The 27,945-nt window shown below is 23.9% G+C and overlaps 2 protein-coding genes across 7 annotated transcripts in view; both read left to right on the top strand.

Moving 5' to 3' along the window:
- The window catches only part of LOC127282571 (FUN14 domain-containing protein 1), a 192,978-nt gene that overhangs the window by 10,116 nt on the left and 154,917 nt on the right, over positions 1-27,945 (top strand). Inside the window, exon 1 of one of the 3 annotated variants that reach the window (XM_051306899.1) lies at positions 6,117-6,125. The exons of 1 other annotated variant lie outside the window; for it this stretch is intronic. The gene's annotated coding sequence lies outside the window, so the exon portion shown is untranslated. Of the gene's footprint in view, positions 1-6,116; positions 6,126-13,662; positions 13,673-27,945 lie in introns of those variants that run through there. One more of the 3 variants, XM_051306900.1, reaches the window with a different exon arrangement.
- LOC127282560 (adenylyl cyclase 78C-like) lies at positions 814-27,945 on the top strand. 4 transcript variants are annotated; one of them, XM_051306875.1, is made up of 21 exons: positions 814-981; positions 3,822-4,005; positions 4,419-4,657; positions 5,079-5,236; positions 5,598-5,787; positions 7,605-7,795; positions 8,641-8,833; positions 9,915-10,073; positions 11,597-11,826; positions 12,226-12,362; positions 12,746-13,052; positions 14,196-14,405; positions 14,488-14,585; positions 14,823-15,356; positions 15,493-15,843; positions 24,491-24,728; positions 24,796-24,922; positions 26,356-26,462; positions 26,559-26,822; positions 27,291-27,490; positions 27,665-27,945. In XM_051306875.1, the coding sequence occupies exons 2-21, from the start codon at positions 3,947-3,949 to the stop codon at positions 27,666-27,668; spliced, it is 3,996 nt and encodes a 1,331-aa protein (XP_051162832.1). In that variant the 5' UTR covers positions 814-981; positions 3,822-3,946; the 3' UTR covers positions 27,669-27,945. The 4 variants fall into 4 exon arrangements, with proteins under 4 accessions (XP_051162832.1, XP_051162834.1, XP_051162831.1 ...); XM_051306877.1 differs by having other exon boundaries at positions 820-981; positions 3,957-4,005; positions 8,635-8,833; XM_051306874.1 differs by having other exon boundaries at positions 820-981; positions 8,635-8,833.

Raw genomic sequence — 27,945 nt, 5'->3', positions numbered from 1 at the left:
TTTCAAAAATCTGTATTCTAAATTTTCAAAAATTCAAAAAATATTAAAAAAAAAGGGTTATCTAAAATTATTATTTAAAAGATTATTTTTAATTCTGTAAAATTAAATTATTGTATGAAATTTAACAAAATCTATGGAAATTCAATTTTTAAAAAAAAATTCAAATTAAAACTCTAAATCCAAATAATGCAAAAAAGGGAACTTCCTGCGATAATTAAAATTTAAAACCGTCAAAAAAGTGGTAACTTCCTTAAATATAAAAAAAAATTAATTTCTTTTAATTTTTCCCAATTGAATCATAAGTTTACTTCAATATTTTATGAAGAAAAATTTCAGAAAGTGGAACAAAGACTTTTATTGATTCTTTTGATGGAAAAAAGCATTATTTTTGAAAAATTTTTAAAGATAAGTATCTTTAATTTTTTGAAATTAATTTTTGAAATTATACGAATACCAACAAAAAATGGTATACTGTTTGATTTTATTTTTTTTTTTTTTACAGGAAAGATGAAATTAAATTCTTCGAGAAAATGAATTAATTAATGTAGATATTGGATTTTGAAAGAACAGAAGAGGAATTAATTACATTAATAATGGATTTTTAAGGGAAATGTTAATTTATAATAATTTTCTAAAGGATTGAATAATCAATTTGAAAGGATCACTGCGCTGAAAGTAAGTCTTCCAATTTAGTTTTCACTCTTTGTTAGCTGAGCACTATTATTCTGTGAGTGGTCAGTGTACTGCGATCAACTCATATTTTTTTTCTTTTTTTTTTTTTTCATCCCACAGAGTGACATCCCTTCTTTTCATATAAAAGATCGAGAGGGGGTAGAAGAACGTCAGATCAGTGAAATATTCGCCACCTCGGAAGTTTCGCGGTTGTACCTTTTAAAAGCAACATCACTTTACGAGAGATAAATTCATCTTTATAATCTCTCACTTTATTTCGGATATTTCTTTCATCTCCTGCTTTTTTCGGTAAGTAATAAATAACAAATTTATTTACTTTTTATCTATTTCTCTTCTTATTTTATTTATTTATTTATTTTTTTTAGATAAATTTTTACTTCTAATTGTTTATTATATTAATATTATATATATTTATATTATAAAATATCGTGTAGATCTGCGAATCTCTGTTATTTCTGTATTTCTATTTTGAAACATTTTTTTTTTATTTAAATTTGTGTGAATGTTTATTTATCTTTGTGTTTCAAATTTATTTTTTATTTTTTGCACCGCAATATTTGTGTATATTTAAAATAATTGGAAAATAATTTTTATTTTTAAATGAGATTTTACACAATTTAAAGAGTGAAGAATTCAATAATATTCATAAGGCAAAGAAGATATATTTAAAAAAAAACTGAAAGAAACTGAAATTTATAAAAAAAATACTTTCTCATTAATGTAAAAAAAAAGCATGAAAATAATTTTAAAAAATCGGCAAAATAATTTTGAAAACTATAAATAAAAAAAAATTCAGATTTAGAAAAAATCTGAAGAAATATTCAAAGAGATGAGAATTTTAATAAAATAAAATTTAAGCAAATTTATTTCTTTTTCTAAGTTTCCTTTTTGAAGGAATAAATTTTAGAGACTGATATAAATAAATGTTAAATAAATAAATATTTTCAATAAATTTTTCCAATAAATAAATATGTCATAAATAGTTGGAATATATTTTCATTATAATAATTTGCGTAATATTATTTTTGAATTTAAAAATAACAATGCAGTCTAATGCATTTTTCTTAATTTCAATTACATCGATGTTATTATTTTTATATGCACGAAAGGTCATTTACCATGTGTTATTAAATTTTTTTTTTATATTTTATAAAATGAATATTATTTTTATTTGAAAAAAAATGTTTAATTTTAATTTAATAGATCATTTTGGATATTTTTGAAAAATAATTTGATTTGAGTGCATTGACTTTTCTGTTTATATATTTGTAATTTGTTTATAAATGTTTAATTTATCTATAAACGTGCTATGAGACACTATTATTCTCAATTATATTTATATCATTTTATTTTTGTTTTTATTCTATTTATCATTGCTAATTTAATTTTATTTATATTTGTACACTAATTGATGTCTAATTAGTTTTTTTTCAATTTTTAATAATATTTGTATTCTTGAAATTAATTTAAATAAAATTTTTATATTTTCTTTTTCAAGTTTGTTGAGATATGGTAACTTTAAAAAACTGTATAAATTTTTTTTTTACACACCTTTTGACTTGAATGAATATCATATTCCAACTATTTACTATCAACTGATAAACGTCATTGTTTTACTGATAAATTTCAATTTAAAAAAAAAAAAAACCTTTTTTTACTGCAAATAAAAAAAAATAGTCGCTTTCTTTTACTGTAAAGTTTTATTTAAATAAAAAATAAATTTTAATCAATTATTTTTTTAAATCTTTCAACAAAAACACACTTTTTGTTTATATATTAAAAAATTCTTATTAGACTTTACCGTTGAATATTCAATGAAATGAAAAAAAATCAATAACATCTTTATAAGGGTGAGTTTAGTAATTAATTTTTAAAATAATTGTACCATGAAGCTATTGTGAATATAAAAAAATTGATTATCACTTTTCTTTAAAATATTTTATCAATACATATATTTCTTTGACAATAATAAATTATTAAAAATATTAAAAAAGTCTCGTATTTTATAATATTTCCTACATAATAATATTTCAATCATTTCGAAATTTTTTTTTCTTCTCTCTTTTCTCAATTTTGTAAAAGTTTTTTCAAAAAATTCAAAATTTAATTTTTTTTTTCTTTAAATCATTTCGATGAAAATTTATTTGAAGATATTTTTTTTTATTTTAATCCAAGTTTAAAAAGTCGTAATATAACTGATATAATAAAATTTTTATAATCAATTATTATAAACGATGTATTTTTAAAATTATCTTCAAAAATAATTTAAAAAAATATTTTTATTATAATAAGTAATAATAATATATAAATAAATAATAAAAAAATAAAATAAATTATAATGAACTAGATAATAAATTAATAAATCTCGTTTCAATTGTTATTATTATTAATTATTATATAATGATTAATAATAATAATAATAATAATAATTAAAAGTTGTTCAAGTTAAATAAAAATTTTGTTCGCAAGAATAATTAAAGTAGAAAAAAATGGTAAATAGAAAAATTGTTTATCATGAAAACTTCTTCGTCTGCATTTTTTTTTCTTGAAAGTCTGCAAAAGTAAATTTGTAAAATTTAAATAAACGATTAATTAATTATCGTTAGACTTTAATTATTCTGAATATTTGTGAAATCATTTTTTAAAAATTATATGTGGTATTCAATTAAAATTGCGATGCAATGTTTTTTTTTATATCTATCTTAATGTAAAAATAGTATGAATTTTTTGCTTTGATTGTTTTTTTTTCTAAATATTAATGTTCATTGAATGAAATTCAAATTTAATGTTCCATTCAATATTTTATACTAACTACAATTTTTTTTTTTTTTTTAATGTATTTAAAAATAATTATTGTCAAATTCAAAATCGATGTTATATTTATAAAATGTATTTTTTTTTCTTTGATAATGTTTGTATGATATTATAAATGTTTACACAAATTCTATTTGTTAATAAATAGAAAAAAATAGAAAAAAAAAAAAAAAAATTTTTGTTATAACAAGTGCACGAGCTTGACAATGTCTATATATTATATATATTCATCAGCAGCTGTGGTGTGTCATAATATTTTGATGTCAAATGAAAAATTTGAGATCTTTTATTGTCATGCAAGTGCATTGTTATAGGTGAGAATAATTTGAAAAAAAAAATATAAATAAATAAAGAAGTCTGAAATGAAGAGATTCGAAGCGATCGCGTTTTTAATGACCACTACTTAAGTGCACGGAGTGCATTAAGTGAACGAGGGATAATGATTACAGAACAGACTTGGACTATGATGCTGGACAGTGAAATCACTGGGATAAATGAGTAAGTTTATTTGTTTTTGGTTATTTTTAAAAATTGGGAAAATTTTTTTTTTTTGTCTCAATGCTAAACGATTTTAAATTTCAAATAGAAAAAGAAATAAAAATTTTTATTTTTCTTTAACTACATACATTTTGAAAAGTATTTTAAAATCTCTAGACGTTTAACAATGAAAGATATGAGAATTAAAAGATTTGAAACGATCATTACTTTTTTATTTTGAAAAATTAGATTTCATTTTTTTTTCGATATTTTCAATTTTATTTCTTTATTTTCAAGTAATTTTTGTTTCATTTTCGTCTTGGAATTAAATTGATTTTTGAATTTTATTTATTAAAAAAAAAAAAAAAAAATTACAGTAAATTCATAAATTGTGTTGATAAATTTACAAATTTTGATTTTAAATCGATTATTAGGTCAAATATTTCACCAAGAAAACAGTTATGGATTAAAGCAGTAAAAAAATTGACCTCCGAAAGATTAGGAAGAGAAAGCTTGGCAGCTTGGGAAAGTCGGAAGGAAACCACTGTTCCCGAAGACACTGATATGGAGGAATTAAATGACAAAACAAAAGAAATTGTCGACACTTCAAATGAAGAGGAAGTTGTCACCTCAAAAACACAAGAGAAGGATCTTGAAGCTCAAATACAACAAGGTAACAATTTAATAATAATATCAAATATTATTTTCTTTTTATTAAATTAATTTTAATAATTGCGAAATTATTTCAATTTTTTTTTCACGTTTTTTATAAAATTATATTAACTTAGGGAACAAAGAACCAAAATTTTTATTTAAAAAAAAAAAAAATGAAACAAAATTTGTATAAGAAAAAAAAGAGAAAAACAAAATTTTTATAAGATAAAAACAGAAAACCAAAATTTTTATAAGGAAAAAAAAAGAAAAGAAAACAAAATTTGTATAAGAAAAAAAAGAAAACAAAAAATAATGAGGATAAAAAAACGTAATATAAAACAAAAAACGAAAAATATGAGATAGGGAAAAAAACGTCTATAGGGTACGAATTTGAAATTAAATTTTTTAAAGCAGTCAATTTATGGGACCATTTTTTGTAGATGTCTTTAAGAAAGGAATTCTCTACAAGGGCATTTTTTGTCCGTCCCTCACCAACAGCTTTCACAATAAACAAATGGAAAAATCATTTCTTCATTATTCGAATCGACAACGGCAGAAATCACTCATAATGCTCAACATTGTCGATCTTGGATTGAAGGTATTAAAAAAAAAAAAAAAAAAAAAAACACCGACAAAAGGGACTGGAAAAAAAATCTCCACATTCGTTCATTTATAAGCAATAATTAAAAATGTTCCCATTTTCCCTCTTTTTTTTTTTTTTTAAAGAGGTAATGTTTGTTATTTTATTTTTCACTGCGAAAGAGTGACAAGAAAATAAATAATCATTAAAAAAAATTGAAAATTCGCTGGAAAAATGGAAAATTAAAAAAAGAAAAATGTTAATAAAAAAAAAACCTTCGATGGTAAATGTGAAAATATTGAAAATTTCAGTGCCCCTTTATTGAAATTGAATTTTCGAAATATATTATTGAATTGGAATAAAAATTTCTATTTTTCAGATAGCACTTTTGTCGATATGGTTGTGGCGAAAGAAAAACAACACCGATGGTCTCGTCGAGTCTTTATCTTGGACGGTTTGCTGTATGGTATCTAATTTAATAGTTTGTGCATTAGGATGGTGGCGTTGTTTCCCCAACAATTATTTATATTGGGCTTCTATTTTCACCTGGCTTCTCATAAATTCCCAAGGTTAGATACATTTATAGATTTCTTTTTTTTTTCGTTACTGGTGAAATGATGTTAAAGTTTTAGATTCAACAAAAAATTTTTTTTTTTTTAGTTTTTAATGAAATTTTTATTTTAAAAATAAATATTAATTAATATAGTAATTAAATAAAATTTAGAGAGAAGAATTAAAAAAAAAATTTTTTCAGGAATTCAAAAGTCTAAAAATTTGACATCATTCTCTACTGTTTTTCTTTTTTTCTGGTAAAATATGCAAAATTTTCCAAAAAAAATATATGGGATATAAAAAATGCATTTCAATGAGATCTACAACTTTCGTTTAAAATACTTTTTTTTAAAAATTTGCTTATTTTACCCAAAAACGAAAAAAAAACTTTTAATGTTGATGCATTTTTAATGAGCATTCAAAAATAAAAATCTTTAAAAATTTCAAATTTTGAAAAATTTTCTAAAAAAAATTTTATTTTCTAAAAAATGTTTAAATTAAGATTTTTTTTTTAATTGAAAAAAAATTGCCTATACACTTAAATGAAACTAAACAGAATAGATTTTACAAAAAATAATTGCATTTAAAAAATTTTGAATTTGAACAATAATAATTTTTTACAACACAATTTGAGTTTCATTCAAGTTTTTTAATTTTATTAAACTTTGAAAAAAAATTTTTAATGTTTTTGTTTTAACGATATTTAAAAAAAAACTATAATTGTTTAAAATATTTTTGCAGAATTAGTTTTAAAAAAAAAATTTATTGATTTAAAAAAAAATTTTACATGTTTAAATAAATCTTTAATAAATCCATTAAAATATTTCAATGATTTATTAAAAATGGGAAAATTTTTTCTTTCTAAGTTTTCATAAATATTTTTTATATAAATCTAAAAAAAAAAATTTTTTTTATTGACAAAAATTGTTTCCATAAGTTTTTTTTTTTAATAAAAAACTTTTATTTAACTTAAAATTATTTTTATAAAAAATATATATATCTATTTCGATCTTCCATTAACTCTAACATTTATTGACTTTATTTACTAATTGAAATTCTGCTCTGTTAGTTCTCAATGATTCATTATAAACTTATGCTCGCTTAACCGTATCTTCATTTAATAGATCTTTTATCAAATATATATTGACGAATGTCTAAAAATATACGTATAAAAAAAAAGGTAATTTTAAGAGAATTTATCAATAAAATAAATCAATAGAAAGTTGATAAAATTAAGAATATAAAATTTCTGAAAAAAATTCACTAAAAATGTTTTTGACAACAATTAAAACTACAATTTAAATTAATTTCTTTGAAATGATTCAGTTGTATAATTTTCAAAAAAAAAAAAAAAGAAAAAAAACTCCCAAAGTTTTTGTTAAATAATTATTATTTATTTAATAGTCACATATTTCAGAATTGCAAAAATACTTATAAAATAATAAATTCTGTAAATTTATAAACTTTAAATGATTTTGTATTACTTTACAAAAAAAGAAAACAAATAATTATAGGTATTTATTAAATTTATTAAAGAATTATAATCTTTATCGAATTTTTATTTTCGAACTATATCTCATTTTGCTTTTTGTTTTAATTTCACGGGGTGTTAATTTTTTTTCTTTAAATATCTATAAATTACGTGAATTACTCATAAAACTTGTAAGTTCATTTTTTTCAACATAAATGTCGTATTTTTTTATTCAAAAAGATTTCTCTGACTTGACTGTGCAAGAATTGCACAGAAACTGCGACACATTTATATATACTTCGATAATTACAATATTTTAAAAAAAGAATTCTTCTTTCTTTTAAATGTCACGTTTATTTTCAGGTTTCATAGTAGCTGGACTAGATTTTTCAACTCAACAACGTTTAACGTGGTATATTTTGCTAATCGTTTACGCTCCTTATGCGATGCTTCCACTTCCTTTGAGATGGTGTGTTCTTGCCGGATTTGGAACGGCGTTTACACACATTTTCATGGCTATGATAACTCTGGCAACTGATTCAAAATTTATCAAGGTGCCCTCGAAATTTCAAATTTTACTTTAAAAAAAAAAAGAAAAAAAAATTTTATTTTTCCCTTTTAAAATAAATCAATAAAATCGGGGACGCATGATTATGTTCTAAAAAACCATTGATTAGAATTTTCATTTTATGGATTTTCATTTGTCAAAATTATTTTGGAGCCGAAGAATATTTTTTTTTTTTTTTTATATATATAACCGAAAATTCACTTCACAGAATTTTTATTTGTTCGAATTTTTCATTTAGAATAATAGGCATTTTAAAGAAATTTTTTTCATACAACAGAATTTTTACTTAACAAAAAAATCATTCAACAGAATTTCTAATTGATAGAATTTTCATTTGTCCGTAATTGCAAATGACCGAACGAACAAACAATCGACAGAAAGATTTCGGCGCAATTTTTAAAAATCAATCAATCAAATATTATCCATAAAATTATGATTGATTACTTTTTAAAATTGCGCCGAAATCTTTCTGTCGTTTGTTTGTTCGGTCATTTGCAATTTAAATTCTGTAATGTAGAAAATAGTTTTTGATGAAAATTCTGCGAAATACTAATTCGAACAAATAAAAATTCGGCTCAATAATAATTTTAACAAATGAAATTCCATAAAATGAAAATTCTAACTAATGATTTTTAGAACATAATCATGCGTTCCATAAATTCATAAAAAAAAAAAAATTAATACAAGTTTAAATTAAGAAAAAATTATTTATAAAATATTATTTTAGAAAATAATATATTCATATTTAGATATTTTATATTATGAAAATATTAGAAAATAGCAGAAAATAGAATAAATATAGAAATAAATCATTATTTATCGCAGTTTCAGGACTTGGTTTGCATTGTACGAATGCTGTCGACAAATGTTCTTCTCTACTTTGCAGTCAATTTAGCAGGAATGTATACGAAATATTTGACTGATAGAGGACAACGTCAGGCATTTTTGGAGACACATCGTTCAATGGAAACTCGACAAAGAACACAAAATGAAAATAATCGTCAGGAAAAACTTCTTTTATCTGGTGAGTAATTTTATGCGAATTGTAAAAGAAAACAATTTGTTTCGAATTTCATATAAGAAATAATAATAAACTAAAGGTTTTTATTTTTTTATATAATTTTCCATAATCAATAGAATGATGTTATGAAATTATCTCAGGTCAACGCTAAATGATGTTTTTTTCCCTCATAGGAAATTGTTGTTTTTTTTTTTTTTTTTTTTAATTTTTTTTTTTCATGTGAATTGTATTTGTGTGTATGGAATTTTTTTATATAGACTTTTATAGATTGTACAAACTATGTGTGGATTTAACATGTTGCTGAAGAGAACAGAAATGGTACAGAGAGAGGAGCTTATTGGCCCGTGCAAGCTGTTCATCCGTGTGTCAAAAGGGTCACTAGACATTTTCAGTCGATTGCGTTAGAGATATTTTTCCAAGGACTATACCTTTACTCTTGCGATACATATACATATACATCTTTTCGAACCTCATTCTCATACACACACACACATTGATCCCACGCCGGAAATAGATTCACATTGTGTACAATAATATTTACCAATACACTTTATACTATTTTTTTTCCCCCTTTTTATTTAACTGCAATTACTGACGTATAATTCTATTTCTAATATTTCAAGGCGATGCTTTTACTACTTTCATGTCTGTTGCAAAAAAAAATTTGCCATGAAAGTAACAAATATTCTTTAAAAAAAAAAACGGAAAATTCTTTCTTGAATTTTGTTTTTAATTTTTTACTATTATATTATTTTGATTTGATTTTTATCTATTCTAAATTACTTCCTATGATTTGACATTTATTTGTAAAACAAATTTATTTGCAAAAAAATTTTCATGAATAAAGGATAATTTTTTTTTCTTCATTCAAAATTGTTTGAAAATTTTAATTAAAAACGAAAAAAAAAATTCGAAAAACTAATTTCCATTAGGGAGAAAATTTTTTTTTTTTACGAAATCAATTAATAACTGTTTTGAAAATTCTCGCAACTTTATTATAATGTTCATAAAAAAAAAAAAAAAAAATTACCTCGCAATTTATTTATTTTTTATTATTCTGATTCTTTTTTTCTTCTTCTGACAGTTCTACCGGATTTTGTCGCCAAGGAAATGATTCGAGACATTGCGAGGGAAACTGCAAGAGGTGGGACAATTTCATTTACTCCAAATCAATTTCACAGGATTTACATTCATCGATATGAAAATGTTAGCATACTTTTTGCCGATATTAAAGGATTCACTGGTGAGTATAGTTATATATAGACTTTAAAATAAAGAAAATAATAATTATTATTTCTAATTGAAATTTAAATTAAGTAGGTAACGATTTTAAAGTTTTATTTATAGTATTAATATTTTTTATTTGAATTTTTTTTTCTATAAATCCAAATTTATTTACAAATTATAAAACAGTTTTACCCATCAACGCTGTGGAATTTTTTAATTTAAATACCGTCAATCGGGGTAATTCTAAGGACGCATGGTATCGACTTAACAATTATTAAATTTTTATTTAGCAGAATTGTATAAAATGTAATTAAAATAAGCCTAATTTAATTTTTTTATTATTCTATTTCATTAAATTCTGATTTGATAGAATTTCTATTTAACTCAAGTTTAATGAAACAGATTTTCAAATACTTATATCGAATTTTCAAAAAATACCAATTTTCTTAGACAATTTTATTGCAATTTCTTGCACAAAATACAACTATATTTATCTAAATATTTACTTGAATTCATTAACTGAATTCACATTTAACATATGCCTAAAGTTTTGAATGTTCAAATTATTAATATTATTTATTTTTTATTAATACAAAGTTGCCATAAATTTGAGAAATTTAATCCAAAGAATTTAATGTAATATGAAAAAAATTTTACACTGTAAAAATTCATTCAATTTCATACAATATTACTTTACTCAATTTCTGATTTCTAACAAAAAAATCGACAAATTTTGTTTTACAATTATTAGCACACAAATATGTAAAAAAATTTTGAAAATGTATCAAAATAATTGAAGTTTTCAAAATTAACAGTAATATTTGAATTACAGGTGATTTTAAATTGAAATTTTTTTGTAAATTTATACTTCAATAATTTTTTTTTTCTACAAATTTAAGGCAATAATAAAATTTTTCAAAAGCTTTAATTTAAATTATTTTAAATAATTGAATCATCAAAAATTTTTAATTAAAACTTTTAAAAATAATTAAATTTTTTGATGAGTTGAACTTGAAATTTTTGAAAATAACAATTAAATTATTTAATTTTTATTCATCAGTTTGAAAATAATTGAATAATCAAAGATCTTTAATTGAAAATTTTCAAATTAATTTAACATTGGAAAAATTACTGTTGAGATTGTTGTTTTCAAATTAATTTCACAATCTGAGAATTATTTCGTGGAATTATAGTTGAGTTTTTTTGTTTTTAAATAATTAATTTTTTATAGCCCCGGTTAACGGTACTGAAATAATTCTATTTAGAAAGAATATAATTTTAGGTTTGAGAAATAATTTCAAAATTAGTATTTTTGAAAAAAAGTGACTCGGAAACAAACTTTTTTACATATGATTATTATTTTTTGAATGAAAATTAAAAAAGTATTTGGAATATTTGAAAAAAAAAAATGTTTAACAAATTAATGAAATTGAAAATTAAATTAATTTACATATCGATTTATTTATATATTTAAAAAATTATTATTTAATTAAAACTGAGTTTTATATATGTATTAATAAGTTTTGAATAATTTTTAAGCTTTGGCTAGTCACTGCAGTGCTCAGGAATTGGTTAAAGTACTAAACGATTTATTTGCTCGTTTTGACAAATTATCTAATGAAAATCATTGTTTACGTATAAAACTTTTGGGCGATTGCTATTATTGTGTCTCTGGTTTGCCAACTGCAAGAAGTGATCATGCTCATTGTTGTGTTGAAATGGGATTGCATATGATAAAAGCAATTCGAGATGTCAGATATACAACACAGGTAATTTTTTTAAATTATTATTTTTCACGCAATTTATTTTTAAAAAAATAAATAAATTTTATTTTTTCACTCCCAATGTTTCTCGTTTACTACACTGAATTTTTAATTTCTTTCGAGTTTAAAAAAAAAAAAAAAAAAATTTTCTAATATATTTTTTCATATTTTTATTATTTATTCTGGTAATTTTTTTTTATAGTCAAAAATAATTTGTGTTATTTTGATATGATTTTGTATAGGTATTTTTTCACGTACTGCTCATTTTGATATTATTTAATTAATTTAATTTGAATAACATATTTTTTTGTAAAAAATTATTTTTGCTTTCTTATTAATAACTATTGAAAAATAAAATTGAAATAAAATTAATTTTATCAACAACAAACAATAATTAATTAACAGGTAGATTTAAATATGCGGATAGGAATTCATAGTGGATCAGTTCTTTGCGGAGTTTTGGGACTTCGAAAATGGCAATTTGATGTCTGGTCTTATGACGTTACACTTGCCAATCATCTTGAAAGTGGCGGAATTCCAGGGTAAATTATAAAAAAAAAAAAAAAACCTCTACTAATAATTGAAATTGTTATTTTATTTTATTAGGGAATTTTTTTTTCAATAATAAAAGAGATTATAAATCAAATTTTGTAGCAAGAATTAAAAAATTTTAAATAATTTTAGTTAAGAATAATGAAAACTTAGAAAAAATTTATAAAATGTACCCTTTTGTTGGTTTTTTTATTAATTAAAATTTTATACAAAAATATTGAAATATATTACATAAAAATTATATGTGAAATCATAAATAGAGATTGTAACAAGTTTTTTTTAGAAAAAAATAGAAGAAACTTAGATTTTTAATTGAAATACTTAAGACTTAAAATTTTTAGCAGTGCTCTTATTAAAAAATTTGTTCCTGAAGGAGAGTTCACATATCAGCGGACACATTGGAATGTTTGGATGGTGTCTATGAAGTTGAACCTGGTTATGGAACAGAACGTGATAATTATTTAAAAGATCGTGATGTTGTGACTTATTTGATTAAACAAACTGAGCCACAACGAACAAAGCGACGACATTCGTCAAGACCAAAAATTTGGTCCGAGGAGGATAAAGGGAAACGAAGTTTCAAAGTCAATAATTCATTGGCGGTCAACAATTCAGCTGGCAATCCACCTGTTGAAGATGATATTGGTGTTGATTGGACACCGGAAATTCCATTCGAAAACGTTTGTATCTTTTATTATTATTATTATTATTAAATATTAATTCAATTTTGAATTCAATTTCAAAGATCAATAAATTTTTAAATATTAAAATACTAAATTGCCAAAAAAATCAAATTTTAATCCAATTAAACTTTTAAATTATATTTTAATTTTTAAAAATTCATGACATTTTTTCAAAAAACATGAAAAAACCTTGAATTTTATTCTCTAATTTTAAAGGACATTCAGGCATCGCATTATACGTCATTTTTTTTTTACTTTTTCCGACTTTTTTTCGAAAATACGACTTTTTACTACTTATTTTAATAAGATGTGACTTTTTCGACTTTTTTTTTTTTTTAGATTTTTTAAACAAAATACTTCCTTTTTGGTATACAATGTAGATCTTCTTCATATGTTTTTTATTTCAATTATTCAACAAATTTTTAACTGAAATTTTTCTCTAAATTAATTATTTTCAACAATTTTTATGAAATTCATCACAAATTTACAAATCTTAAACTATTTTTCAATTAAAAATTTTATAAAATTCAATAATTGTTTAAAATTTTTTAAAAAATGAGCAAATAAAATTACAAAAAATTACAATTCAAAATCATTTTTCTTTCTTTTTTTTAAAACCTAAAATTTAATTTTTTATAAAATTTTCCATCTAAAATTTTCTGAAATTTAATAATTTCAACTAAAACTCTTCCAAAATGCAATTATTTTTAATGATTTTTTATAATATTCGTCGAAAATTCAATTATCTGAATAAATTTTTCAATTAAAAACTTTTGAAATTCATTTTTTGTCTATAATTTCTAATAAATTCTTCATTCACAAATAAAATTATGAAAAATTACAAAATTCAAAATCACTTAAAATTCAATTATTTTCAAAAATTTCAATTCAAAACCTAAAATTTAATTATTTCTAAAACTTTCTGAAATTAAATAATTAATTAAAAATTAAAAGTTATCGAATTTATTTATTATTATTTTATTTGAATGTAAATCGACTAAAACGACTTTTTTTTGCGCCTTAAAGTTGATCCGAGGCCTAAAAATTCTAATTTACTAATTTTCTTTTCATTTTTGTAATATATTTTAATTGTTATAATGAAATTATTAATAATTATTTTATTTATATTCATTATTTTAGTTAAACAGCGCAACGTCCGTCAGTAATCTAGAATCAGATTATTTAGAAGATGATAATGAAAATGCAAAAATGGTTAAGTCTGCATCAACTGACGGAAGTCAAAAAGGAACACGAACCATTGGAATTGAATTTGCTAGTAATAAACGAATGAGATCTGCTAATATAAATACTTGGACTTTAAGATACAATGATGAAAGTTTAGAATCAAAGGTAAGAAAAGAAGTTATAATTTCATTCTTTTAAACATAATTTAAATTGAATAAGATAAAATTACCAAAATTTTTTTTTCCAGTTCTGCCAAATGCGAGAGGAAATGTTCAAATCAAATATGATTTGTTGCTTCGTCATTTGGTTGTTCATTGCTGTATGCCAGGCAATTATTTTACCCAAGTAAGAATTATCGATATGATGATAATTATTTATTTAAATTTTTATACTCTATTATTATTTCAAATATATTTTTTTAATATCCACAAATTTAATTTTTGAAAATAAGAAACTTTTATTTATTTATTATATTTTGTATATATTTATTTATTATATTTTTATAACCTTTAGTATTACATTTTTTTTAAATTATAATAAATGTTTTTAATTATAATTGACTTATTTTAAAACATTTTTCAGTTGTATAATTCTTCTGATATCGCTATTAATGACGACGTTAATTTTAATTGCGTCATCAATATTAGTAATGGCCGATGAATTTAAATCTTTGCCAACATTTTTGAAGCATTTGTCCTCAACATTGGTTCACAATAGACAACGGCGTACAATGTTTATTTGTAGTTTAATAAGTTTGATGGCATTTACATCAGTTATTAGTGTTGTTGCTTGTCCCAATGGCCGAAGAAGTCACAAAGAATTATTAATTAATTTCAATAATGAATCAATGAAAAATTCTACACAACAAAATGGTAATATTGGCCTAGACAAGCTTATTTTAAGCTTCCTCGAAACTGCCTTCACTAATGATGATGATGATGATGATGATGATGAAGATGAAGATGATGATACATCCTCAGATATATCCAACATTGATAGTAGAGAAAATTCAAAAAAATCTCTTATTTTGGGATTTCTCGATAATAATAATAATAATAATAATAATAATAATAAAAATACCTTTCCACGAAGTTCAAATAGAAGAAACTATTTCCGGTAGGTAATGTACATTAATTTAAATTTTCGTTAAATTTAATTAATATATAAATAAACTTCGAAGGCTGGACTTAAAGAAATAAACTGTAAATTTATTCGAAAATATTATTATAGTTGATGTTTCTTTTTAAATTAGATATGAAAATTTTCGAGCCACAGAGCCATTAAGACATCAGAGGAAATATGTTAAAAAATTTAAAACCGAAGAATTATCATTTTTACCGATGAGAAAAATTCTTTCCACATCAAGAGATAATGATAGTAGTTTGAGAATTTTACAAGAGAATTATAAAAAAGGAGAAAATTGTATTCGTCCCGAGTACATAGTTTTTACTTGGATATTGTGTTTAATAGCATTAGCTTCTTCATTGAAATTATATTATTTGGTGAAAACTGCCCTGGCAAGTGTCATTGTATTGATATATGCAATTTTGATATTCATCATATATCCAGATTTATTTCCAGCCAGTTATGAAGAAAATGACAGGTTCGTTTGATATTATAATTATTTTATTTTATATTTAAAAAAATATTTTAAAAAAATACTATAGTTATCGAATGTTTTCGAATAATTTTGAGAGATGCAGAATTATCTTGTTGTCCGCCTCGTAATTTGATCTAAAAGTCATTTGATCTTTACAAATTTTCAAATGGCAAACAATATGAAAATTCGTTTATTTAGAATGTGAATCTAACAAATTTCAACCCGTTTTTATCTATGAGACGTTTGAGAATTTTAATTAACTTCTCAAAATCCTCTAAAATGTCCTTTACAAACTTTACGGAAATTAAAAAAATAGAATATTTAAGCTTTCTTTCGACATAGATTTTGTCAAAATTGGAGACAACGTGTTTTGAGATATTTATAATAAATATATTATTACCTTCAAAATAAATTTTTTATACTAATTAAATATTAAAAAAAAAATAATTTTTTATTACAATAATAAAGTTTAGAAATTTCTCTTTCGAAACTACTTGTTAAGGGCATCCGGGAGAAAATAATGGTTTTTGTCTTTTCATTTGAAAAAGATAGAATATTTTGGGTTGTAATTTTTTGGAAATAATAGAGGAAGGTACTCTATTGGGAGTGGGCTCTTCTCGGAATTTTGCATAATCTTGATAAATAATTATTGAAAAAAATGTTTAAACATTGGCAAAAAGGGGTTTCGTAAATTTCTTCTCATCTTTAAAGGATAAAGTATTTCGAGTTGGCATTTGGAGGAATAATAGAGGAAGGGTCACTGAGTTCATCACTCTTCTCCATTTTTGCAATAATATTGTGAGGAAATTATTTTATTAAAGATTTAAAGTGGAGTAATTAGCTAGAATTGGCGCCACCTTCTGGGCCACTGACACATAGATTCCCACTTCTATCAAAAATCCAACTTTTATAACCACGATTTTCAATACTCTTTTACAAAATTACTTGTAAAAATGGAGATGATTCTTAAATCAGCTCGCCCTCGTCTAATTAATCCGACAAATCCGAACAAAATATTTCAAATTATTTACGAGTAATATCTCGCAAGGGAAAACACTTTTAGGTTAGGGATTTTCCCCGGATGGCCTTAAAGACGAATTTTGGAAATTAAAGAAAATGAGTTTTTAACTGTATCAGTCATTTAACTGATATATCAAAAATCAAATTTAAATCTCTAAAAATTAACGTTAAATCTTTAACATACGCACGCCCTTCGGACACAAAAATAAAAGGTATCTTAGGAAAAACAAATTGTTAGTTTTAAAGGATTTATTAGGAAAACACAGATTTGAACAAATTATTAATAATTTGTATTCAGTATTCAGATAAATAGTTAAACAATTTATTTAATATTCATATGGGGTGATTCCACGTCAGATTTCAGTTCACATTTTTAATTCGTTCAAAATTATTTTTTTTTATTCTTTAGTGAAAAAAAAATGAATACGTATTTTTTTATAAGTGGACAAATTTTTTAATTACGAATTATCTAAATTTTAGTTTTTTAAAAGTAGACCTATTTTCAATGCCTTATAACTCTGAAATTATCGAATTTAGAAAAAATTTGCCAAGAGAGGAAAAGTTTTAGTTCTTTCTCAATTTTTGAATAATGTTAACAAAAAAAAATATTTTAGCAAATTTTTATTAAAAACATGACAATTTTTTATAAACAGATTAATTTTTTTTTTAATTTGGGCCACTTTTTTTCCAAATTTTTTTTTTTTTTTATTATAAACTTAGAAATAGTATAAATATTTTGCAAAAAGTTTTGAAGTGGGCCTGATGAGTTAAATAAGTTTAAATTAATTTTTAAACTCCACGTGAAAGCTTCACGCACGCTGCGCTATGTGCATGCTCAAACAGGACTCGAGGTCGCTCAACTGTTTCACTTATATCGCCGAAACAGAAATCGAAACTTTATTTTGTTTCAAAGGTTTTTAATGTAGGAAAAAGTTTTTAATGTCAGATTTCCTTATAATGTCGGAGAAATATAAAAGTAGATGTTGCAATCTTTTTAATGAAAAAAATCACCGCAAGACACAAAGCTTACGACGGATATCAGGGCCACTATTAGAAAAAATTGTTATGTTTTTAATAAAAATTACTAAAATATTTGCAGCTGTCAAATATGAATAATCAGAAACGAACATAACGTATATATTGAGTTGAAATCATCTGATTGGCCCAAGCCAAAATAGCGCGCACTTATTTGAAATAATTAAATTTATTAAATATTTAATAAATTAATTGTAATTAATTATAAAACATAAATTGAAAATTAAATTGAATGGACGGATACGGAAAAAGGCCGTCGGAGTCGCTAGTAATTAAAAAAAAAAAAATAAATAAATTGGAGTGATTAAAAATTCTAGTCAATAAAAAATAAATAATAGAAAAATTTTACCACATAACCTTAATTAATAATTTTAAGTATATAGTAAAAATTGTAGTAAATTCACATTCTAATAAACGAATTTTTATATTGTTTGCCTTTTGAAATTTGTAAATTTGATCATCAAAAATAACTTTTAGATCCGAATTGAGAGACAATGATAATTATGCGTCTTAACCACGCCCCCAAGAGATTCTGAAACCATTTTCCCAACTAGTGAAAAGATAAATTTCAGCCAACGTTCATTTCACTGTGAATACATAGGCCGAGTTTCGCGCCCGCGCGATCGTTAAACGCCGGAATACCGCGCAGTTTGAATGAAATAAGTGATAGTGAAAATATAAACATTGATAGTGAAAATCGGGGCCAATCGCCCCAAAAATTATTAAATGTGTCTGGATTATCATTTATTCCATTAAATACAGGCATGGTGAAAAGTGTAAAATCACCTTTAACAGAAAAAAAAGGACCAAAATCGCAACTAAAAGTGCAAAAAAGCTCCTTAAAGAAAACTGAGGTCACAAAACCTTACGATAAACCAAACACAAGTCAAGACAATAAGTCACCAATCCCACAAAAAACACTGACACCTTCAAGCGAAAAAAACAACATGAAAAACATGGAAATTTCAATAGAAAACTACGAAGAAATAATTAACAATAATATATATCAACAAAAAAAGATAGAAGAATTATTACAAACCATTCATCAACAATCTGCAAGGATTGAAAATCTGGAAAAACTACAAAATAAGAACACCATTAATGAAATGGAAACAGATGTTCAACCAGGAAAAGTAAAATCAACAAACCAAGCAGCGGGGTTTTCCCAAGACCATAAAAGCCCAAAAAATCTAGAAAATGGAAAAAAGAATTCGCCATCAACGTCTTCTAATCCCACGGACCCAGAGAGCAGTAAACAGCTTAAAGCACAGCAACAAACAACACCCAATAAAACGACCAACCCGACCAGCAGTAAAGGTACAACAGGCAAGCCGCCACCAATCATAATTTATGGCCAGAACCAAACAGCAACGGTAAGCATAGTGAAAGAACAATTGCGAATTGAAAATTTTTACATTAAAAAAATCAATAAAGATAAGCATTCTTTATATACAGAAAATGCTGTAGACTTTAAAAATGTAAAAACACAACTCGAAGCTACAAGTTCAAAATTTTTTACGTACACATTAAAAGAAGAAAAAGTAAAATCATTTCTCTTAAAAGGCTTAGATTCAAATACCGATCCCGCGGAAATTCTTTTAAATCTAAAAACATATAATACTGAAAATATTCAATTTTTAAAAGTTTCTCGATTTACAACCCCGAAATCACAAAAAGAAAATAAAATCTTACCTTTTTATCTAGTACAATTGACTCCAAATAGTCAAATGAACTTATTACACAAAATTAAATATCTCAATTATCAAGTAATCAGGTGGGAAAAACTAAAGAAGTATGACAGCATACAATGCAAAAAATGTCAAAGATTGGGACACGTAGCTTCGAATTGTCAGTTAGACTATAGATGTGTTAAATGTTGCGAAAATCATGCTCCCGGGAATTGTATGCTTCCGGAACCAACGAATGTAAAAGAAAGAGAACAAGTATACTGCGTAACATGTAAAAAATACGGCCATCCAGCCTCTTATAGAGGATGCGAAAAACGAATAGAATTAAAGCATAGATTACAAGAAAAATTAGAAGCAATAAAAAAGAATAGAATTGCAAAAGAACGCATGTACAATAATTTTACAACAGAAACTTCCTATTCAAACATCTTACAAAAAAACACTTTACAAAACAACTCTCAACAAATAAATCAGCCAATTAATAATAAACAACAAACATTAAACAACTCACAAAACCTACAAGAAAGCCTAGACAAATTAACCACACAAATACTTAAAGTTACACAATTAGTTCATCAAAATAGCGAAAGAATTAATAACTTATATTCACTATTAACTGATTCAAATCATAATGAATAATTACGCAAATTTAAATTCAACTAACACTATCAACGTGAAAAACTTAAAAATAATTTCCATAAATGTTAACTCCATTATAACAAACCAAAGACGAAATAACCTATTAAATTTCTTAAAAACAAACAACCCAGATATAATGACACTTAGTGAAACTAAATTAAACCCAATCCATAAAATAGACTTTCAAGACTATACAGTCATCAGAAAAGACAGACCAAACGCGACGTTAGGTGGAGGAGTAGCAATACTTATTAAGAAAGAATATAAATTTAAACAAATAATTCTATCGGAGATAGAACAGTTCCAGAACCTTGAAACTGTTATCATAAAAATCAATTTACCTAACAATCAAAGACTTTTCATAATATCTGCTTACGCTGCATATGGTAACAGATTAAATTTTAATCAAGAAATTAACAAATTATTTCAAACTCTCAACTTAGACGAGCCTGACAATTTCTTTATAATAACAGGTGATTTAAATGCTAAACACACTAGTTGGGCAAACGAAAATTCTAACACTAGAGGAACATTTTTACGAAAATGGATAGACGACAACGAAATGAATTATAAAATTAAATTATACACCTCAACTCTACCCTCATTTCCCAGAGGAAATTCATATCTAGATTTAGCTATTCTAGACTCCAGACTCAACGTGAAAAAATACAACAATACTGACAGACTCAAAACATTGCAATATGATAGCGATCACAATGCAATTCTCCTAAATGTAACTTACGATACGCAAACTGATTTTATTCTAGAAAAAGCAGAACATAACCATAAATTTAATTACAGAAAGGCTAACTGGGAAAAATTTAAAAATAATTTAGACCAAAACTATGACATTATAATATCGAACAATAGAAACCTAACGAACGACGAAATTGATAAATATTTAAATGACATGAACGAATGTATAATACTGGCTATGAGCTCCTCATTACCAAAAATTAAAATAAAAAATTCCATGGAAATTTATCAAACACTTCTTATTAAAAAAATTTCCAAAGCAAAAAGTAAAATAATAACACAAATAAACAAAATCTATAAAAAATTTCAAACACACAATAGCAGAGAACTAAATTTCCTAAAAAACAAATTAATAGCATTAAAAGCCCTACTTAAGCAAGAATACATTAACTCTATTAACAATTATTGGAGAGAAAAAATAAAAAATATTCCTGCTACTGATCCAAAAAATATGTTTCCTCAAGTAAATAAAATATTTAGAACAAAAGGTACAATTTCCATACCACAACTTCAAATTAACAATCAAAATGAACCCCTTTTACAAGAATCAAACGTACCTACACAAAACTTACCTATTGACAACAATAATAATTTTTTAATTTCCAACAACGAAGATAAACTCAAAATAATCGGAACACACTTTAAAAAAACACACACAAAATTTTCAAATTACGGAAGAAAAGAACTTAACAAAATAATTCGTGATAAAATTGTAACACTAGAAAAAGAAATTGAAAATGATAGAATAAACAATAACACAATAGTAAACTTCAGTAACAACTTACACGCAAATGATACTCACTTATTGGACGAAATAATTCCAAACTATTTCACTTCAGGTTATAAATTAACAAAAATTTTTCGATACTTAAATAATAAAAAGTCAACCGGTATTGATGAAATTCCCAACATTGTATTAAAAAATCTTCCACACAAAATAATAGAGGATTACTGCATTATTTTTAACAATATACTTAATAACAGTCATTTTCCCAAAAATTGGAAAAAAGCTAAAATTATTCCTATACCAAAAAAAGGAAAAAATAGTTCACAACCAGGTGATTTTAGACCAATTAGTCTTCTCCCAAATATTAGTAAAATATTTGAAAAAGTAGTAAAAGTCTCACTAACACAAATTTGCACAGAAAAAAACCTTATTCCAGAACAACAATATGGATTTAGACATAAACACTCTACAATCCACGCCATAAATAAATTAATGTCAGATGTTACGCAAGCTCTCAATAATAAAAAATATGTGGGAGCTTGTTTAATTGATCTCGAAAAAGCCTTTGACACTGTTTGGACTGAAGGATTAATATTTAAATTACTAAAGAATTCATTTCCAAAACACTTAATTAAATTATTAAAAAACATGATAACAGACAAAAAATTCGTAATAACAGACGGTAATATAATACTGAACAAAGAGTTCGCAGTTAAAAATGGCCTCCAACAAGGAACAGTTCTATCCCCGATATTATTTAACATCTATGTTTATGAAATACTAAAAATGTATGACATAAACATAGATGAAAATAAAAAAGGTATCGCATTTGCAGATGACATGATTATTTATGTTATAGGTAAAAAAGCGTCAGAAATTCAAAAAATATTACAAGATCTATTTGAAAATGTGCAATATTATCTCTACACATGGAAATTAAAAGTGAACGTCTCCAAGTGCGAAACCATTTTTTTCAGAACTCCTCTCTCAGAAAGTAATAGAAATGTTAGGAAACACTGGAAGAATTTCCAAATAAAAGAAAGAAAAGATGACGGTGAACCGGTACCAAATAAGACAATAGTAAAATACTTAGGACTTAACATATGCCAAACACTCTACTTTATTAAACACATTAACATACAACTTGAAAATGCAAAAAAGGTATTTAACAAATTAAGAAGATTAATGTATAATAAACACTTACATTATAAAATAAAACTCATGTGCTACATGTTATTCATTAGACCCATACTAACATATGCGTGTCCCATTTGGTATAATCTGAGTGCATCCATTATGGAAAAAATTAGAGTATTCGAGAGAAAATGCCTAAGAGTATGTCTAGGAAAATATAGATCAGCCGAATCAAACTATCAGAAATACATATCAAGTAAAATTATTTACAACCTAGCGAATATAAATAAAATTGATACACAAATAATTAAAATCACAAGAAATTACTTTGCAAGTACACGCAAGGTAACTAACAATAGCTTAATTTACTCAATTTACTACCCAAAGGATAACTACTTTGAAAATGTAATAAAAACTAATTTTGTCCCTCCAGAAGCGTTTCCTTACCTGGACAAAAATGGATATATACAGGACACCCATGGTGCCCCTGTTATATACCATTATAAAAGAAATGCTAGGAAGAAATCGTTTCTGTACGACAAACACTTAGACACAAGTATACCCAATGAAGAATGGAGATTCACTACATTCATTACAAATAAAGAAATAAAAGATAAACACAGACAAAACACTAAAAAATACTTTTGGTTAGATGAATAAATAAATAAATATTTTTTCTATTTAATAAAAAATAATTAAAAAGAAAAACTATGGAATTATAAATACTACGAAATTATGTATAATTATCACTTTAAACACAATTTTAAATAATAAATAAATAATAATAATAAAAAGCGTTAGCAATAATATATGTAAATATTGTTAAATACTACTGTTTATTATTTTATTAACAACTATATCATAAAAAAAAAAAAAAAAAACCTAATAAATAAAATATCACTAATTATTGTAATGAACATCATCGATTAACAATTGTAAATATCAATAGTTCATAAGCTAGCTTAGATTAATTAATTTTCTTTTCTACTTCTCTCTCCTTATTCCTTGTTATTGTTAAATTTAGTTTTTTTTTTTATAATAATTTATTCAGGTTATTCTAATTTATCGTTTTCATAAAATAAATAAAAGTACTAATGATCAGTTTTCAAGCCTTTTCTGATCGATATCAAATCTTAAAATGATATAATTTCTTTATGAAATTAACAATATAATGAATAAAAGAAAAATAACTAACTCATATATGCATTCGTGGGCATAAAATAATGTACGCGACTTCGAGTGCAATGTATTAGCCAGTAAGTCCTAGAATAATATGTAATAGAATTTATTGTTTATTATAAATACTGTATTTATATTGATTTTGGCTATTAATAAACGTATACAAAATCGCAAACACTGGTTCTCGTCTGATCACCAAAGTTAAGCACAATTGAGCGCGGTTAGTACTTGGATGGGTGACCACTTGGGAATACCGCGTAACATTGGCTCTCTTTTTTTTTTCATTTTACCCAATTTTAATTTTAAAAACATAAACTTTTTTTCAAATATAATTCAAATGTGTTAAATTTTGACAAATATGTTCAAAAAAACTCTTTTTTTTATCTATAATAATTTCCTAGATATTATTACAATATACAAATTATTATCAGATTTTTTTCCAAAAAAATACAATAACAAAAATAAATTACAGAACGGCGATACCTCTGGCAGCACAAATTCTCATTTTTCTCATTGTTTTTCTGGTAATGGTGACATATCATGGACGTCTCGTTGAAGTTACGTCACGATTGGATTTTCTATGGAAACAACAGGCCGAAAGAGAACTTTCCGATATGATTGAATCAAAACATAATAATATGCAATTGCTTAAAAATATTTTACCTGATCATGTGGCTAATCATTTCTTGACTCAGGAACGCGCACCGGAGGTAAATAATCAAAAAAAAAAAAAAATTCTGCATCAACAAAGATAAATAATTTTATTTTACATTGCAGGAATTGTATTCACAATCACGTGATAAAGTCGGAGTAATGTTTGCGAGTGTACCAAATTTCACGGAATTTTATTCGGAAGATGTGAACAAAGGAATGGAATGCATTCGCTTGTTAAATGAGATCATAGGTTTATTTTTTATATTTTTAAAAATATAATTCTTTTTTTTTAATCGTCAACCAGGGCTAAAATTTTATAAAATAATATTTATTTATTTATTTCTATATAAACGGGCCCATAAAAGATAAAAAAAAAAGCCCTTACGTACATTAAGTACTAAATTACATTACAAAAATGTTGACTAAACCAACAAAACAAATAGGAAAACTTGTCAGCAATAATACTGATTTATAAAATATTGAACGTTCAGATGAATGAAATCAATTTTTCGTCTAAATATTTTTTTGAAAATTACTACACCAATGAAAAATAAAAAAGTTCATTAAACATTTAATAAATTATTAATTTGGATATAGAAAACAATATTTTATAATAAAATTTGAATTTAAAAAAATCGTAAAATTCTAAGTAATTGAAATTTTGTAAAATTTAATTGAAAGCTTTGAAAATGTCAGGGAAAAACACAAAATATTATCTGGAAGTCAGGGAAAATTATAATAAAAATTTTGTGTCATGCTTGTCTTAATACTAGTTCTAAAGTGTTATTAAACAAAATTAAATTCATTTCAATTCTTTCTACTCTATGTAAATTAAAATGCTAATTATTTTGAATTCAAATGGTTGATAAAATTGAACGATATTTGTATCATTTTAGTTTTTTTCAATCAACTCCTTTTCGCCGGGATAAAATTTGCAAAGTACTTGAATTAACTTTTTGTTATAAATAACATAATTATATGAATTTAATAGAAATAGTTCAATATTGAAAGAGTTGCAATTAACAAATTTGACTTTTTCTATTTTTTTAAAAAACATTTTAAACGAAAAGTTTAAAAATTAATTCAAATATCAAAGAATTTATTAAAAATCATGAAATAATTAAGTTTTTTTTTTTTAAATAATAATAATTTAAATTATATTCTGGAAAATAATTGAATTATGCAGAAAATTTGATTGAAAGCTTTGAAAATAATTGAATTTTTAAAAAGAATTTCATTAAAACTTTTAAAAATATGTAATTATTGAATTTTTTTTTTAAATTTGAATTGCTCTTTTTGCAATGTTTGTTTAACATAATTTATCATTTGATCAAATTATTATGTATCACAATTTTTTTTTTTAAATAGAATTCACATTTTTTATAAAAAAAAAAGAACAAAATTCGAAAATGTTAGGGAAAAACAAATGCAGAATGCCCCCCGGTTGACAGTAATAAAAATTAAATATAAAAAAATTTCACAGGGAGAATTTAAATAATTAAAAAAAAAAAAATTAATTAAATTTTTTAAATCCAGTAAAAACCCTCGTATATCGAATTCGAAGGAACCAGAAAAAATTTTCGATATAGACGGGAATTATTTTATGCGGACTTGATATACGGGGGTTTTACTGTATATTATAAATAATATTTCATTTCAGTAATTTAAAATTTTCATTTTTAGCCGATTTTGACGAGTTATTGGACGAAAATTGTTTTCATTGTATAGAAAAAGTAAAAACTGTTGGTGCCACTTATATGGCAGCATCGGGATTAAGTCCATGTCACAATGTAAGAGTTGGTTAATTTAATTTAAATAATATATAAAACAATTTTAAGAGAATGAAAATTTACTTGAATTTTTTTGTTAATTTTTTTTTTCTACAGGACAAGAATATGGACGATATGGAGCATTTATGTAGATTAGTTGACTATGCAGTGGCAATGAGATCGCGTCTCGAGGACGTGAATATTCATTCTTTTAATAATTTTGATTTGCGAGTTGGAATTAGTTGTGGTCCATTGGTTGGTGGTGTTATTGGTGCAAGAAAACCAGTATTTGATATTTGGGGAAATACTGTTAATGAAGCATCTCGTATGGATTCAACGGGTGTTATGGGAAAAATTCAAGTACCCAGTGAAATAGCCAGGGTATATTTTTTTTTCTTTCTATATGGCATGCTACTTGTTTTTTTTTTATTTGTGAATCATTATTTTCTTTTAGAGAAAATTCCAAATATTCATGGCAAAAAGAGAATTTTTTTTCCCTTTTTCGTTATTTAAGATTCCATTTTGAAAATGATCTAAAACTTCCAAAATTGAAGTGGAAATTTATTCAAAAATATCATTAATTGTAAATTTTATTCTCTGTCACATTTTTGATTCGATAATATTTTTTAATGATGATAATAAAAATAATAATAATAATAATAATAATAATAGTAATATTAATAAAATATTTAAATGGAATTTATTAAGAATTTAAAATGTCGAATCTTTAAATAAAAGTTAGAAAATAAAATAAAAAATTAAAAAATAAATAAAAGGAAAATACTGATTAATAATTATATTTAATTTATAAATAATTTTTCTGAATTTAAATTTATTTTTTTTTTTTAGTTTCTCGAGTCTAGAGGCTACAAAACGAAAAAACGGGGTTTAATTGAAGTCAAAGGAAAAGGTACAATGGAGACGCATTTTGTTCTTGGAAAAGGAACACTTCAAGCCGGAGCTTCAAGGCAAAGAAGTACTTGTCGAAGTTTAGCCGCCGTCGTTTATGGCGTGGTGCAGGCACGACGCAAACAAATTGGCAGTCTCAGGTAATGAACATTTTCTTTGAATTCATTTTCTTTCATAATAATAATAATAATAATAATAATAATTGTATTATTGTAAATTATATTAATTATTATTAATATATTTAATAAATCATAATTTATATTAATATTAATAGTAATAATAATAAATATAATAATGATTGTTTTGTAATTTAGGTAACGTTGCGGAGATTAAAAGAGAGAAAAAAAGAATTTAATTCTTATGGAGTTATTCATCCTTTTTGTGGTTTTCAATTATTTGGTTCAAATTTGAAGTATAGTGTAGAAAATATTTATGTGGCGAAATATTTTGAAAATCTCCAATCATAATAATACCGTGATACTCAGTGAAATTGTAAGTTGCGTGAATGTGCCTTAATTGTAGGCAATTTGTAATATATATAATATAGTAAAACATGATAGTAAATATTAAAATAATATACTAATTCATTAATTTA

Source organism: Leptopilina boulardi, unplaced genomic scaffold, assembly GCF_019393585.1.
Source record: "Leptopilina boulardi isolate dan_hultmark-lab unplaced genomic scaffold, ZJU_Lbou_2.1 LbouV2_300, whole genome shotgun sequence".
Taxonomy (NCBI): domain Eukaryota; kingdom Metazoa; phylum Arthropoda; class Insecta; order Hymenoptera; family Figitidae; genus Leptopilina; species Leptopilina boulardi.
The sequence above is the reverse complement of the archived record's forward strand: the minus strand, read 5'-3'. Positions and strand labels throughout refer to the sequence as shown.

Excerpts from the sequence above, each read along its gene's own strand:
- LOC127282560 (XM_051306874.1), top strand. The coding sequence starts at position 3,947 with ATGATTACAGAACAGACTTGGACTATGATGCTGGACAGTGAAATCACT. Across the intron at positions 5,237-5,597 it reads TTGTCGATCTTGGATTGAAG|ATAGCACTTTTGTCGATATG; the intron begins GTATTAAAAAAA and ends TCTATTTTTCAG. Across the intron at positions 13,053-14,195 it reads CGGAAATTCCATTCGAAAAC|TTAAACAGCGCAACGTCCGT; the intron begins GTTTGTATCTTT and ends TCATTATTTTAG.